At 42.0% G+C, this 15,375-nt stretch overlaps 1 protein-coding gene across 1 annotated transcript; it reads right to left on the bottom strand.

The window, feature by feature from the left end:
• Window positions 1-4,080: 4,080 nt before the first annotated feature.
• Window positions 4,081-11,707, bottom strand: lfng (LFNG O-fucosylpeptide 3-beta-N-acetylglucosaminyltransferase). The gene is made up of 8 exons (XM_026164443.1): window positions 11,148-11,707; window positions 7,282-7,330; window positions 6,959-7,061; window positions 6,727-6,880; window positions 6,547-6,632; window positions 5,981-6,146; window positions 5,808-5,893; window positions 4,081-5,722 (listed from the first exon to the last, which is right to left on the bottom strand). Exons 1-8 carry the CDS (start codon window positions 11,556-11,558, stop codon window positions 5,656-5,658), a joined length of 1,122 nt encoding a protein of 373 aa, XP_026020228.1. The 5' UTR covers window positions 11,559-11,707; the 3' UTR covers window positions 4,081-5,655.
• Between the last annotated feature and the right edge of the window lie 3,668 nt (window positions 11,708-15,375).

The raw sequence follows: 15,375 nt of genomic DNA, 5'->3' as shown, positions 1-15,375 counted from the left end.
TTAAGTCTTTCTGGTTGTTTTGCGTCAGCTTGTCTCGATTCTTGCTTTGTCGCTGTTGTTATTGTCTCTGTGGTGGTTTTGAAAGTCTTCATGGTCACAGTTTCGATCATTGTGTGGTTCCAATGTGTGTTGTTGTGGTTGTGGTTTTGCCTCTTTGTGTTGATCTGTGTGTTTTGTGTGACTTTTTGTGGGTTGTCAGTAATTTAATGTCTGTTTATTTTTTCTCCTGTGATGATTTTGCATTACTTTAATTGTTTAGGCTCTTTGCGGTTGAGTGTTTGACATTTAGCATTTCACTTCATACTGAGGTTCTGACCCTGGCTCCATACCTGGTAGGGTAGGGTAAACACTGTGGATGGCCATCTAAATACCAGGTGGACTAGTTCTTTATCATTTTGAACTGAGTGAAAAGCTTTCCCAGTAGTCATAAAACACTTAAAACCGCTCTCAGTCTGTTGGGTCATTACATGGGTGACAGACAAGACTCTCCGTGTTTTTATATTCAGTTTCTCCCCCTCGGTGAAAACATGTGGGTGGGCAGAGAAGCTGCATTTCTCCTAAACCATGACTCAAACTGAGACAAACACAAGTCATGTTGGCTTTTTTATGTTTTGTCAACAGAACGCGACAGACATTTTGGATACTGGATTCTTTATTAGTGAACAAACCCAGAGAAACAGCCCCCGGGTAACATTTCACCACGGTTCACCGACGGGCAGGTGCTCCGCCTGAGGTGCCTGTTTGCGGTGACAGGTGAAATCGTTCACCTGTCACCGCATCATACATATGCAAAACACTTGAAATCATTCCACCTCTTTCAACCAGTCATTCTAAACTTTCCATCAACATTTCCTACGAGCCTTTCAGTGACATGCAAAGTACCTGATTCAGTTTTTACTGGACTAATTACTCAGGTAGTAAGCACACTCTTTTCATGTTTTGCAAAAACAAAAGTATTTATAGCTGTTAAATATTGCAGTTTCTTTTTTCTTTTCTTTTTTTCTTTTTTTTCTTTTTTTTGTGTCCCGTTTGGATCTTTAGCCATCAGAATTGTTGTCTTAAGGCCAAGAAAGATGCCAAGCGGATTTATTTTACCAAGTGGATCATCATGGCCTTGCCATATTGGTCCATTTGATTGACCTTTATTATAATTATGAATTTATTTTATTTTCAGTTGCTACAAACGGGACAGACATGACTGGGGGATAGGACAGGGAGAAAGAATGAAAGAAAGAGTTTCTAAGAGTCTGATTGCTGCTACATTTTGTGTCCAACACGCTCTCTTCTTTAACAAAGCTCTGTTCAATCAGTCTCCCTGTATGAGGGTGAAGACTTGGCCTAAGCTCTGGGTGGAAATTGAAATGCTAATAGCATACACTTAAAGCCTCAGCCTGGCTGTGTTATCCTGCATTTGCTAGCTGGTAACGGATATAATTAGAATAGCAAGGAAGGCAAATATTGGAAAACCACCAAAATAAAAATATGTAACAGTGATAATTGTTTCAGAGTTGCTCAGAGATCTGAATTACACGTAACCTCCAGGAATTGGTGTTTTCCAATCCTCTCTTGGCAAATTTGTAAAAGCATCCAAACTTCTTTTTTTATTGACTTGTACTTTTAATGATTTACAACTGGGAAAACTCTGTAAAACTGCAACCGACTCTGAGTTTTCCTCCAAGGTTAAAAAGATTAAAGACAGATTAGACCGAGATTCTAATGATTTGTTGTTTATATAAAAACCTTTCCCTCTTGCAGGAAAAGATCAAACTGCTGCTGATCCAATTACTGTTTGCACATTCACAGTTTAATAATACAAGAGTTTTGCACTTAAGCCACATTGTCTTTTTCCCATGGGTGCAGTGCCAGGGAACAGATCTTTCTCTTCCTCTTAGCAAGACGAAGAAGCAGAATAAATGTCTACGAATCAAAGTGCCTCTATTGCTCACTTTAGTTATATGTGTGAAACCCGTGTGCAGATTAATTGGAAATGTTTTGTGAGTTAAAACAGAAGAGAAGCGGGGAAATTTAGGTTGCAGAGGGCTCTTGCTGTGTTTGAACATGAGCTTTAGACACATGAAAGACTCAAGCTTTTCCCACTATACATCCATGGAAGACAAAGCTGTGATTATGGTTTGTGGTGAGGATGTTTGCTGTGAGTGATTTGTCTCCCATGCAAGGCTTTGGTGATGGATCTTCAGTTCAGTGTCTCCCAGAGTTCAGCCGGGATGTGCTTCGTTTCAAGTAAACTATTTATTTTAGGATAAAAAAAAGAAAAAAGAAAAGTTGTTTTAATTAATATTTCATTCTTCACAGTGCAGAAAATAAAGTGTGGCAGATTTCTGCCTTCTTTAAAAAGTTCCCGTGTTAGTAGTAATTTGGGGGGCTTTTTGTTCCTTTGACATGTTAAATCCCTTGTGGGAAGACACTGAATTGCCGTCCGTCATAACAAGTGGTGGAAAATAAAAACTAGATAAAAATAGCAACACTTCAGTGTAAAAAGAGTCCATTACAGACAAAGCTGATATTGTTGATACATAAAAACATTATTAAATATAGGGCGGAAAGTGTGACCCACCAGTAATTTTTTATTTTGAGCCCAGCATGAAAAAGTCCACTCCTGTACATTTAATCTATCACATCTTGTTATAGCAGCACACAAAAACATATCATTTCCCTTAAATGACAACTCTTCTGGTCTACCTGTCAATCTAACAGTGAATCTAACAGCCACCTCCACTGATAAATAAACATTTAAACTGGCACAACAATCAAGAATTTGTTGTGTGTGCGGTTTTAAATTTCTTTGGACTCTTTTTTTTTAATATTAACCAGGGTGGCTGTAGCACAGAAGGTGGAGTGGCTTGTTAAAAGGTCAGCGGTTTAATATCTGACACTTCTAGTCTGCGTATCAAAGTATCCTTGGGCAAAACACTGAACCCTAAGTTGCCCATGATGAATCCATCAGAGTGTGTGAATGAGGTTTGTGTGAGTGTTCAAATGGAATAGAAAATCATTCTATGAGTGCTTTAATTACGTGGTTTCTGTTTGGTCTTGTTGTTCTTAGATTTGATGATGGTTAGGCTCTGATTCCTGTTTTGATGTTCATTATCATTCCTGTGATAACTGGAATGACTGCGCATTGGTTATTCTTGGATTTATAGAGTTTAGTGTTAGTTTTGTTTTATTTTAGCTGTTATTTGTGTTTCATTTAGTGCGCGGGACGCTCCTGTGTCTAGTTTGCACATTCTCCTCATGCCTGTGTAGATTCTCACTTGGTACTCTGGCGTCTTCCCACAGTCTAAGAACATGTGGTTTTAGGTTAGTTGGGGGATCTAAATTGTTTGTAGATGCCAATGGTTGTCTTTATGTATGGCAGCCAGTCTAAGAAGTACCCTTCCTCTTACCCTATAACAGCACGGATAAGTGCAGGGAGGGCTGAGAACACCCGGGCCTCCGGCTGCTTCTTTCATCATAGTAATATCTGTTGAATATTGGATTATGAAAAGCCATCTCTGAATGTAGAGGGGATGTGTATCATGAGCACAACCACTACAATTCATGCTGAAAGGGTCATTTTCTTTCATTGTAAAGTCATGTGTACTACAGCTATCAAATCCACACAGAGGAATTAAAAATAAGCCTCAGCTATAAAGTAAAACTGAAATACTCATATAGACCAGTCTTTAGCATAGTCACAGGTCTTTAACCTGCCAGGCTGTTTGTACAAAGTCTGATATCTAAATGCAGCAACGTGAAAATCATCATCATCCTGTGTCTTGCAGATTCTACTAAGGCCGCTTCCACACCTAAATCAAACTATTTCCTGTACTGATATGTCATCTGAAACAGGCTGTCTTTTGTGGTCTGTTACTCCCGAGAAAGGACAAGTGTGGAAAAAAAACCTTGAATCTCCCAGTGTCGTCCAGAGTTCACGAGTGACAGTTTTGTTACAAGATTTAATGTGTGATTTAAATTCAAGTGTCCATAAAGGACCAAGTACTACAAATAGGATTAATGTGAGCATTAAGTGTAACATCTTAAGCTTGCAAGACAGTCAAATAAAAACATTACCAAAAAATGGAAAGTTTCTCAGTGGTTATACATTTTTATTCAGCGTTTTAGGTCCCACCGTGGGTCCCATGGTAGTTAATACCAGGATCAGCTCATAATCCCTGAGGAGCCAGTTATTGGGAATGAACTGGTCAAACCCTCCAGATACTGGAGAATAAAACACCACAGTCATTTAGCACAGTTTAAAGCAGTCCCACAAAAAAAAAAAAAAAAAAAAAAATACAGGTCATTAAGTGTATGTAAACCACAAAGGGGGAAATTACATTCTAAGCATAGACAATCCCTACTCATTTAAACAAAGGCACAGTACACAATACTGTAATCAAGATGTATAGCGTAACCCAATATGGGTGAGAAATGACACAGAGGGAACACAGACACCTCCATGAGGAAACGCTGATGTCGCTTTCACCTCGCAGGCCTCAACAGTAACCAGCTGATGTTATGTGTAAATAAGGAACATTCATATTGACAACAACACAGAGGCTCAACAGTCTTTTGTGCAAACTATTATAGACTGCGGCTCAGTTTACCCATCTGGTTCTCCTTTTCTGTGCTACTGATTCAAACTGCTCTTGCTTTTCTTCTTCGAATGGGAATCATCCAAACTAAAAAGACAGTAATTCTTCTCTGTTGTACCTTTCAGAGGTGAGGAGCAAACATCAGCCCATTTGAAACACAGCTGTGCAATATTAAAAAAAAAAAAAAAAAAAAAAGACTTGTCAAAGCAAAGCAAAGGTGACTATAACCCCAAAGCAAAATCTCTACCACTCATTACTTTTCCTTGATTGTAACTAATGCAAGGAGTGTTATTAAATACATCAAAAGGAGCAAATGTTGAGATTTTGAGGGGTTATTTTTGGGGGTTTTTGTTAGTTTGGGACAAATCTGAAGTATATCATTAGAGGACGTAAACTAGGTAAGTTCGTGAAATAAAAACAAAACTATGAGGAAGGGAAAAGTGCTTTGTCCTGATACACATCAGATTGGATCGCCAAAGGATGCATTTGAAAATCTGCCAACTGCCAGCTCAGGTTATGGGGAATATAACACTGTTAACTTAAAAGCACAACAACATCTTCATATTAGAGCAAATGTCCGGAGTCATCTGATACAAAAGAAATACCCAAAAAAGCCAATTAAATGAGAAAAAAGCCCAAAGCCTACAAACATAGACTTGAAGGGCTCTGCATTTTAAAAAGCAAAAAAAAAAGTGTTAATGTAAAGCTGGCAAAAGGCTCAAATATAAGACAATACATTCTATGAGAATAGCAGATACATTTACAAGCAACATGTACATCACAAAGCTCAACTGATTGCCTGCAAAGCTTAACGATGAAAGCTACTTCCTGCAGAGCTGAAGTCCTCCGACCGTACCCCATAATACGGGATGAGGCTCTGGCTCCAGAGAGGAAGGAAGAGTCCCGAGGCGGGCCGCACAGCAGCCCAGTAAAACTATTAAAAACCATGCACCACTGCAGCAAGAATACAGCAGCCACATGGTCTAATACCAAACACTGGTCTCCACGAGCCTTTCAGATACCGAGGCAAGACGGAGACGAGGATGAGAAAGGAGCGGTCGCCCTAATAGGGAACCTGGGGAGGACACCACGGGGTGTCTGGGTACAGGAGACAGTGCACAGACTTGAACCTGGAAGACAAGAAAAAGACTTAGATCTATGTTGAAAATGTGCTTAAATTAATACGTCTTATAATTAAGTAAAACAGCCCCTCACCTTGATGGATCCTCCTCTACTGGAAACGCTCCTTTCAAATTGATGATATTGCTCTTGTTTTCAAACATCCCATAACTTAGAGTGATCTGAAAAAAAGAGCAAAAACGTGAACACCACATTCACTCGGATTTGCCCTTTTCTCGAGGATGCAGAATGTCCTATAAGCCTCTCACCTGCTTGTGAATCTCAGATCTGGACACCTGTTGCAGGTTTTCCAGGTGGGAGTGGAACAGGTTGCTGCGGGTCAGGGGGACCCCCAGAACCGACTCGATGATGTAGCCGATGGTGCAGTCGTCCGGAAGACGGATCTTCTCGGCTGTGTTCATGAAGTGACCGCCACTAAAAAATAAGAAGTCACCTGGTCAGTGCCAGTGTACTCTGCTCTACTGTACGAATCCTTTCTACTGACAGGAAGTCACTTTGAAATTGTAACATGCCTCTGAAACACCTAAAGCCTTGCACCTACTTTCTTATAATGGCAGTTCTAGAGTCTCTGGGTGTTGCAAGCTGGTTACAGATCCAAGTAAAGACACGCCCAAGGTTGGCATTGTGATGTGGGTGGGGATTTGGGGCACTACTTCTTGCCTTTATTTTTATTGGGCTTTAGCTTAGAAATTTACTATTCCAAATGTAGTAATCCATTGGATCGACTATTGAGGACGTTTGGGGGTTTTTGTAGTTTATGTGTTCACTACAAGGCAAATGCAATCTTAGTGCAGCATAATTACAAATATCTTACCTGGCCCATGGGCTCATCTTCAGCGCCAGACCCCGACTCACACAGAAACCTGCTCCTCCTGTTGCAAACCAGAAATTCACTGGTTTCTATAAAAGGAGAACGAAAAGGTTATTAATGCTACCATCTGGCGAGTCACCATTAAAATATATACTGCGATATCAACAACAATCTTCAGCATACCATCTTATTGTCGCCCAGCCTCTCTGTGGCCTCTATTGGCCGGTCCAGACTGGGTTTGCCGAGGTACATGTCCTGGGTGTGGGGGTACTGGGACAGGTGCTTCACCAGGGCCCGAACATTCACGTAATTGTCATCATCTACGTGACAGAACCACCTGCAAAACAGAATAGTTATTAGATCAAAGCCATTCTCGGCTAATGCACAAGTGAGCGTTTTCTAAAGCGATGCTTACTTTTTCCCCGACTCGATGAACTTGTCATATTCCACCGCCATCTTGCAAGACAGAGCTTGTCGGCTGTGTGCCGCAGAGCAGTTGGTGTTAATTGCATGACTCCCTGTGGTGGTCATGAAAGAGACAGAGTTATGGCTTAAAACATAAGGCATGGCATCATCAAAGAAGCATCTGTGTATTTCAAAGTCATCTTTCACAGAGGCAAAAAGCTCAGAGCAAAATTTTTATGGCATTTAAAATGGGATTCGGTTTCTCATTGATGGTGCCTTTCTCAAACAAAATGATCTTTGTTGGCAACTTGAAAGCTCCCTCATAAAACTTACCAATTTTCTTCTTCAGCTCATCATCTTCTCCATCTGTGAAGATGTACGTCTGTAAACAAACAAGGGAAGTCACAGATAAGGAGACTTGGCCTTCAGAACCACAAAATTATAGCTACTCTGGCTGATCATGTGAAGTGGCCACACGGTCTTATTCAACAGTGTGTTCAAAGTCTCTCTCCGTCACATCCAGCTGGTGTGATTAGCATCAATCAGCATTGCTTTTATGCAGTGGAAAACGCATTGAGTTAAACAGCCTCCTGCTCTAATAAAGGCCTTTTGTCCTGCATTTTACTCTCACCATGGCAACTATGCAGCCGCCCCGAAGCATCCCAGACAAACAACAAAGGAGGAGGCAGACTGTCCCCCTCCCACACACACACCCCGTTCATGTATCACATCCCGTGGCTGAGCCTCGTCGCTCTGCTGGACCTGCTGCCGAGCTTCAAAATGATTAATGCTGATAAAAACAGCAGCATGGAAAAAAATGTCTGTCTCTTTGTCTTCGCATCTGTGTGACTGACAGATTCAAAAACGTTAGAAGAATTAAAACCACCAGACTGCAGGCACTTGTTAAATGTAGCAATTAGTCATAAAAGGAGTAAAGAACAAAGGGCACCTTACAGGAACACACTTAAAAGAAGCGGGAAGAGATTAGACTTCTCTTTATGACAACTCACACAGAGCAGGTGCGAGCTGCTGAATAGCGGTGATGAAAAGGCGGCCGGCCCCAGGCTTTGTAACCGCCAGTAGTCTGTTTACTCTTCACCTCAGGTGAGGCAGCACCTGCCGAACACCACGCTATCCTATCTACGCCACGTGTCTCTACATGCCAGGTCATGCTCCCTTAACCCTCACTAACAGATAGAGCTCTAATGCCTGCACGTTCACCACCATCGCCCTGCTGCTGAGCAACTGCAATCTGTGATGTGCATCTATAAGCAGGCCGCTGACTTTACTTGAATTAAATGAAACATCGGTTGCTCCAGTTTACTTTTTGTTTTTCCCCCCAACACAAAGCGAGGCTGCTCAAGCAGTTTGTGGAACAAATTCTGAGCAGATGTTGCTCAACGCTAAAGCCATGAGCCTGTATTTGTTTAGGGAACAGTGGTGGTTTCGCTGGTGAAGGGATCAGAGGCTGGCGCTGTTTGCTTTAAAGCTCGTTCAATAGACAACCTAATCACTGAGGCAGCTGCCAGAGCTGCCTGGCTACTGACAGAAAGAGGAGGAGGGTGGATGGAGGAGCGGTGGTGGGATTCTCACTGCTGATTAGTAAATCAAAAACCGTGTGTGGCCAATCACCTCCTTTTCACCCCGTCATCTCCCCCCCACACACAGCCAGAGCCTCTTGAATAGAACAATGCTGTGAGTTTTCATGCTGGGTAAAGTCTCCACTGGGTAAACGCTTGCCAGCATTTGCATACAGCTGCAGGAGTTAACTAAAGAGAAATCTCCCAGTGAAGTTTTTTCCTTAGTCATTGTTCCTTCACTGAAAACTTAAAAGAGCTACTTTCATGGAATACTAATTCAAACAAAAAGAATGCACGAGAGAGAAAAGAGATGGTCCTGTGTGGAGCAGAGATAAGAGGCGAGAGGGCAAGAGGTGAGGAGAAGAGCGGTGCTGCGCTCCTGATCACAGGAAGGTCTGGCACGGCCCTGTCTGAGCTGAACGTGGTGCCTGGCTGGCTGCCTCCAGCTCCACAGGAAGGAAGGGCACTGGGCTCCCTTCTTTTCCATCATCCACCTCCACCCCGATTCCTTCCCCTTTTTGTCCCAGCTTTTCAAAGCATTTCAGCACTTTTTGTGCAGACTAATAATTTGGCAGACATCACACAGGATTAGAATTGTTTCATCAGGGATGCAGTAAAAGATAAGTTGATGGCATAAAACACATGCATTTGTTGATTTCCAAATCAGAAGTTGCAGATTAACAGCAGGATTTCCTCCTTAATGACATCCACCCACTTTCTGACCGCTTGTATTTTATTTCTTTACACTGAAGCCATTTGAATAACTGAACTGCAGCTCCAAGTGGGGTTTTTTTTTTCCTAAATGCTAAAAGATCTCATTGTTGGACGGCTGGCTAATTATCAGACTCTTAAGAGAGGAATGCATGGCACACCACCGTGAAGATGTCAGTGCCAGCTGTCCAGACACTTGAAATAATTTTGCACACTGGAGGAAAAAAAAAACGCTCATATGTGCCAGATTTCCAAATGAACTCTGGAAAGAGAGAAAGTAAAGAGGATGGTTAGGAATTAAACTTTAAACGTAAAGTCCCAGCTACTGAATGTTTTTTTTCCAAAAGCATTTATTAACAATGTGCATAAAGACCCAAACAAGCTGGATTTACAAAAGTGTTATTTATGCTATGTATGCGCTCAAAGATTAAGAAGGCCACAAGCACTATTGTGTCAACAAACCTATCACAGAGATAATCTACCTTCCCTGTTCTCACAGAAACACCACCAGATCACATACTGAGCAGATGTGAGAAGCAAGCAAGTGTAAAAGCCTGCAGAAACATACTTGCTTATACAGAAATAATACTTTTTGTCCCTTGTGTCTGATACTCCAACATTGATGCAAACTCCACAGATGTCCATCAGCTGAGCGTGAGAATCAAATCTGATCACAGAGGATGACCATATGTACATGGTGGGAACTCATGAACATCATATGGCTGGCATTAAGGCCTTCCATTGTGCTGTCTCCCCTGACCACCTGGCACCCCTTCTCCAGGAACTCCTTCATGCATTGTGGTGCTCAGTCTGTCCTTTTTGTCCATGCAGCCACCTACCAGCTGCCTGCCTCTCAGCCCTGCTGATAATTCTGTTTTAAATGGGTTAACTAACATCATCCACTGCAGTAATTGCAAACAATTAGCAGAAGCTGTTCGCATGTAAGCAGCTGTTGCAGATCATGGTTTGATCTACTCCATCTAATCATTACTCCTTTTCACACAGTGATTGTGACAGTCTATTATTATTTGAAACCCTGGCATCAAACAGATCCCCTTCAACTTTATTGCTGCTTGGAATAAAAAGAAAGCCTTTATGTGACTGTAGCCGAAACAAATTACAACGACTTCTGCAAAAGCGCATGTGAGGTGTAGGATAAAATCACTTTGACTAGCTACCGTTTCCTCAGCCTTGTCTTTGTGCACCCTCTAAAGGAGCTTGGTTTTCAAGGACATTTTCATACTCAGCGTGCTCATTCCCAGCATAAGCAAGCCTATAGATGCACCCTTTTGTCCCAGGCATCCCCTAAACGAAGCCCCCACGTTCCCATCCCTCCACTAAGCTTGACCCAGACTCAGCTCCCACGTTCCCATGGAGAGAGGGGAGACAAGGGGCTGGGAAAGCTTTTCTTCCCCCTTCAGAAAGAAGCTTTGTTAGCCCTGGAAGGGGGACAGCGTTGGAGTCGGTGGCTGTGAAGCATCCATTGCACCGGGGACATTCACAGGGACACCTCAAAAGAGGGGGGATAATAGAGAGAGGGGAGAGAGGGGGGTTGAGAAAAGGGGAGAAGAGGGAGTTCTGAAACTGCTCCCTCCGTTCTCAGGGACATCACTCAGGGGGAAATAAAAAGTGACAGAGCAGAGGGAATTCAGCATGGTGAACAGTGTGGCCGTTTCAGTATGTCATCTAGTGACAAGGGGAACAATAAAGCACCGTGAACAGCGATGAAACATCATCATCACCTGCATGCGTACACTGGATTATTGTTACAACTATGCAGTGCGTGCGGGCTTAATAACAATGACATAATCTACAAAGTAAATCACTGAAATCTTTAATTTTCGGATTGTGCACGCGCAGTGTTTTGATAACGAGCTGAATGTTCCATGCTACATTTTTCCCATTTACCTGTTGCACGTTTCTGGAGATCCATGTCTCCAGAAGCAGACTCAGCCGGGACTGGTGGAACTTCTTGGTGGTCTTCACTGCGATGAAGATGTCATCCGCGCTGATGTTCTCAGCTGGAGGGGGGTCCGCGAACGAGCGTGCGGGCTTCTCCACCTCCCTCCGTCCCCGGGTCAGTTTGGTGAAGTAAGCCGAGAATCCTTTCTTATCCCGTGCGCTCTCGGGCGGTGCGCTCTCCCCTTCCCCCGGCGTGGCATCTTGGAGCAGAGAGCGCGTACCGATGTCCCGTTCGCTCGTCACCTCGCTCACCTGCACCCGGTGATGCTGCACAGCAACCAGGAGCAGCAGCAGCAGGCAGAGACATGCTGTGCAGGCTACTGAGATTGCGGTCTTCTTTCCATTATTTTTCAACATGATTAAACCTAAATACGACTAAAACCTATAAAGCGCCTAAACGAACTCCCAATGCAAAGTCCATATGGTATTTTTTTTCCTCAATGAAACTCAAAAGGACAAACACCAATTCAGCAGCGCCGCATAGCTGTATAACACAGGAGCGAACGTTCACGAGGAACATATATAAGCTTCGACACTTGGCCACGCCTCGTGGGAGGTCCGTGAAGCCAGCGTTCAGCCTGTGATGCAGCAACGGGGCGTGCGTGCGTGAGTGCAGCTTGTCCTTTCACAGATCATGAAAGTGAACGTTTGACCCAAGTAAAACAAAAATTGCAGCTGGTCACGAAGAAAGGTGTGTTTCAGAGACTGCGCCTGGAGAAAAAGTGCATCATCCCCACAATGCTGTGACTCATCAGCTAATAAAAGGATTCTGTTCACCACACTGAAATCACGCTTATTTTTCCCCTCTTTAAATTTCTTTCTTTTTCAAAGTGAAGCTATTTGAATTCGCCCGAGTGTGAACCGGGTGTTCACCAGACAAACAGCCTCCATTGTTCTCCATTGACCTTGAGAGGCCACTAAACAGTTGGCCATTCCTGAACACTTGTTATTCAGATTTTGGCTCTGGCAATGGAGTGCTGGGATGCTGACCAAAAGAGATTCATTTAGACCAACATTCAGCTGGTGGAGTCTCAATAACCCGCAGCAACCGTCAGGTTTAGGCAGTCTGGTCAATCACATGGGCAGTGTTGGTCAAGTTATCAAGTAATCAGTAACTAATTACTGATTATTTCCCCAAAAAGGTAATCCCGTTACTTTACTGATTACTTATTTTCAAAAGTGATTAATTAGTTAGTTACTTTGTTACTTTTTAAAAACACGATTTACAACCTGAATAGGTGATAAAGCGATAGATCTTTCAGCCCAATTCTACTTTTTCTACATAATCCATCATACAAAATGTAATCAAATGGAAAAGTCTCTTTTTAAAACTTGTTTTATTAGTTTTAATCTTTTAACTTTATGCATCAAGCAAAAATGTAATTATATGCAACATTCACTGACTGTAAGAAATTTGTTTAACATTTAAACCTATTTTCTGCACATTCCAGCACATAAAATAAAATATTTTTTTGTGTTTACACTCAGTCTTTCAAATAGATGCAAGTAAAACACGGCAGAAAATAAATAAAATCAAAGACTAGCGGTCCTGTTGCTCTATTTTCACCTGTAAAGCAGGAGTGGGGTAGGCGGAGGTTTGCCCAGGTGCAGGTGAGCCGCAGCGGTCAATTGAAGAATCCGCGAGTTTCTCCATGAATTTCCCATTACGTGGTAGCGTGGTGCTTGCTTGGAAGTTTAGGGGTTTTTTCGCTGTAAAAATAAGTTTTCTTCCCACGCGCAAGGGACACTAATGTTTTTGTCACTTTTTATGGAATCAAACTCAAAGTAAGGTCAGTACTTCCACGCTTTAAATGCTGCACGCTCATACTCTCTCCCGCACTCTATATATTATCCATTGTTGATCTGCACACAGCTGTTGTCACGAACGTGGCACTCGCTTACGTCATTGTCATGAGACATTCTCGCAAAAAAATCACATTTTTAGTAACGCAGTGTGCAATAGTAATCCCTTACTTTACTCGTTACTTGAAAAAAGTAATCGGATTACAGTAACGCGTTGCACATGGGTTTATTATTATCACAGTGTTCTCCTAAGATGATCAACAGTATCCAAATTAGGATGAAAAACTGCACAGACCATAATGATTGTAATACCAGCAAACTAACAGTGTCCCAAAGACTAGGCGTATCAGGGGCATCAGGAAAAGATCAACAGTCACACTTGTCCAAGTCTGAAGTCTGTGTTCCTGTTTGACTCTCTAAGTCTTTGCAGCAGTTGCAGTTCAAGAAATGAAATCAGTCTTTTTAAAGAATATGCACAAGAACAGCATATTCTCCGCTGCAGGTGTTTCATTCTGTCTAATTCTGAGACACGCAAGACAGAAGTTACTTCTCCGCTCTGTTGCTCCAGACAAGGCTCTTTGTCCACCTTTTAACAGTGAGCACAGAAAGGCGTCTAAAAGAAAGCATGAGAAACCAGGCAGAAGGGGCTGTCTCTGTGGCCTTCATTAATCTTCAGTCAAACACCTCTTTCTGCTGGGTTTGCATGGATTTCTTCCTAGCAAGGAAACTGTGTTTTGGCTCTTTAGATTTGTGAAACAATGTCAGCTGTTAAAATGGCAAGTCAAAACTCTCTCCAGTCTTAGAAGCCTCTGCTCCCTTTCCCGCCTCCCTCTCGGTTCACTTGATTTCAGCCATTTGAAACGCTTTCAGATGCCTTTCCTCTACCTCCTCTTTGACCTCTCCATCTAACATTACTGCTGAATACCAGCGGTATTAAACCTAGTTTCTTCAGACGAGGCCACTTCCTCACCACATTGACCACAAACCCACAAATAAACACACAGTGTGCTTGATTTTTCCCTTTGAAGGCATCAGTCTGTCAGGGGATCTGAGCCCAGATGATAAAATTAAAGGGTTGCTATATATAGCTCTTCTATTTCCAAAGGAGGCTGCATGTGAAACACATACAGCAGGTAAAGAAACCCAGGATGAAGTGGGACAGCGTGATCACCCAAGCCCACAAAAAAATCCACAAAAACCTGAAAACACACTCGGCTATAAGACAGCATGGAAGACATTAGCTCAAGGCAAGATTTTCTTTCCATTTCTTTCCATTTGTTTAACATTCCCGAGGATGGCTCCATGAATGCTGCTGCTTTTTGAAGCCTTTGTTTATTAGTGAATATTTCAGTTCCAGTCTTCCATGGTATATGCCATGTTGCTTCAGTACCGAATCTGTGACTTTCACACAGTGTCAGCAGACCAGGTCAGGACATTATTTGAAGTTGCCCTTTTTCATATGCAGTCTACTTTGAATGCAATCTCATTACTGGCAACACTCCATTTAGTTTCAGCAAGAGAGCTGCATGGACAGAGCTTGCAGGAGGGAGCATGGATAAAGCACGCTGTCTAGAGCTGTGTTTAAACAAGAACTCTGGAACATGTTAAGAGAGTCAGATTGGAACAGTGCTCAAAGTTTTCTCTTCTGACACATGCAGGAGGTAGAACACAGGACAACAATAATAATATGCCAAATTATTGTTACCCTGGCACAACTGGAAATCACTCTATAGGGCTACTAGATATGCAGCTGATTAAAGATCATCCAACAGTGTGAAAAGAACTAATGTCTCCTTTAATGTTCCTTAAAGTGGGCTTAATAATCAGATCTCAACATTTAATAAATGTTTCTGTGAGTTTTGCATTTATGAGTAACACATAAATCCTATTACTTAGGATTTATAAGTAGATAAATGTTTGATAAATTGAGTATAAGACTCTGTATTTTTGTTCTAAACTGATTTAAAAATAATTATTTAGCTAATTTCCTAAGGTATACATGAGTTATTACAACTGCGTTTCACTTGTCATTCATTTTGGAGGATTTTGTTGCAGTTACTAATATAATTTCTGACGTTATTATAAATGCTAAAAAGGGCGAAATGAAGTATAAACTAGTCAAGTTTGATTACTTTCATTTAACTTGCTGAACTGATCAAATGAATGTAAAGAAGCAAGCATATAACCAGTATGCAGCGCATGTTTCAGATATAGCACACTGTCCAATTTTATAAAAACACTAACCACGGTGGAGGGTGGTACTGGGCACCCTGATCAAAAGTGGGACTGAATCTATAAAAAAGTACAAATGGAATAACACCACACTGAGATGGGAGCCAAGTGGTGGGATCAGTCTTCAGTTCTGTTTATT

The sequence above is a fragment of the Astatotilapia calliptera genome, chromosome 4 (genome assembly GCF_900246225.1).
Source record: "Astatotilapia calliptera chromosome 4, fAstCal1.2, whole genome shotgun sequence".
Taxonomy (NCBI): domain Eukaryota; kingdom Metazoa; phylum Chordata; class Actinopteri; order Cichliformes; family Cichlidae; genus Astatotilapia; species Astatotilapia calliptera.
The sequence above is the reverse complement of the archived record's forward strand: the minus strand, read 5'-3'. Positions and strand labels throughout refer to the sequence as shown.

Bases quoted from the DNA above. Each gene is read 5' to 3' on its own strand.
- lfng (XM_026164443.1), bottom strand. From the start codon at position 11,558: ATGTTGAAAAATAATGGAAAGAAGACCGCAATCTCAGTAGCCTGCACA. The intron at 7,062-7,281 runs GTAAGTTTTATG...TGACCACCACAG, and splicing joins TGAGCTGAAGAAGAAAATTG to GGAGTCATGCAATTAACACC. The intron at 5,894-5,980 runs GTGAGAGGCTTA...TCTTTTTTTCAG, and splicing joins GATCTGAGATTCACAAGCAG to ATCACTCTAAGTTATGGGAT.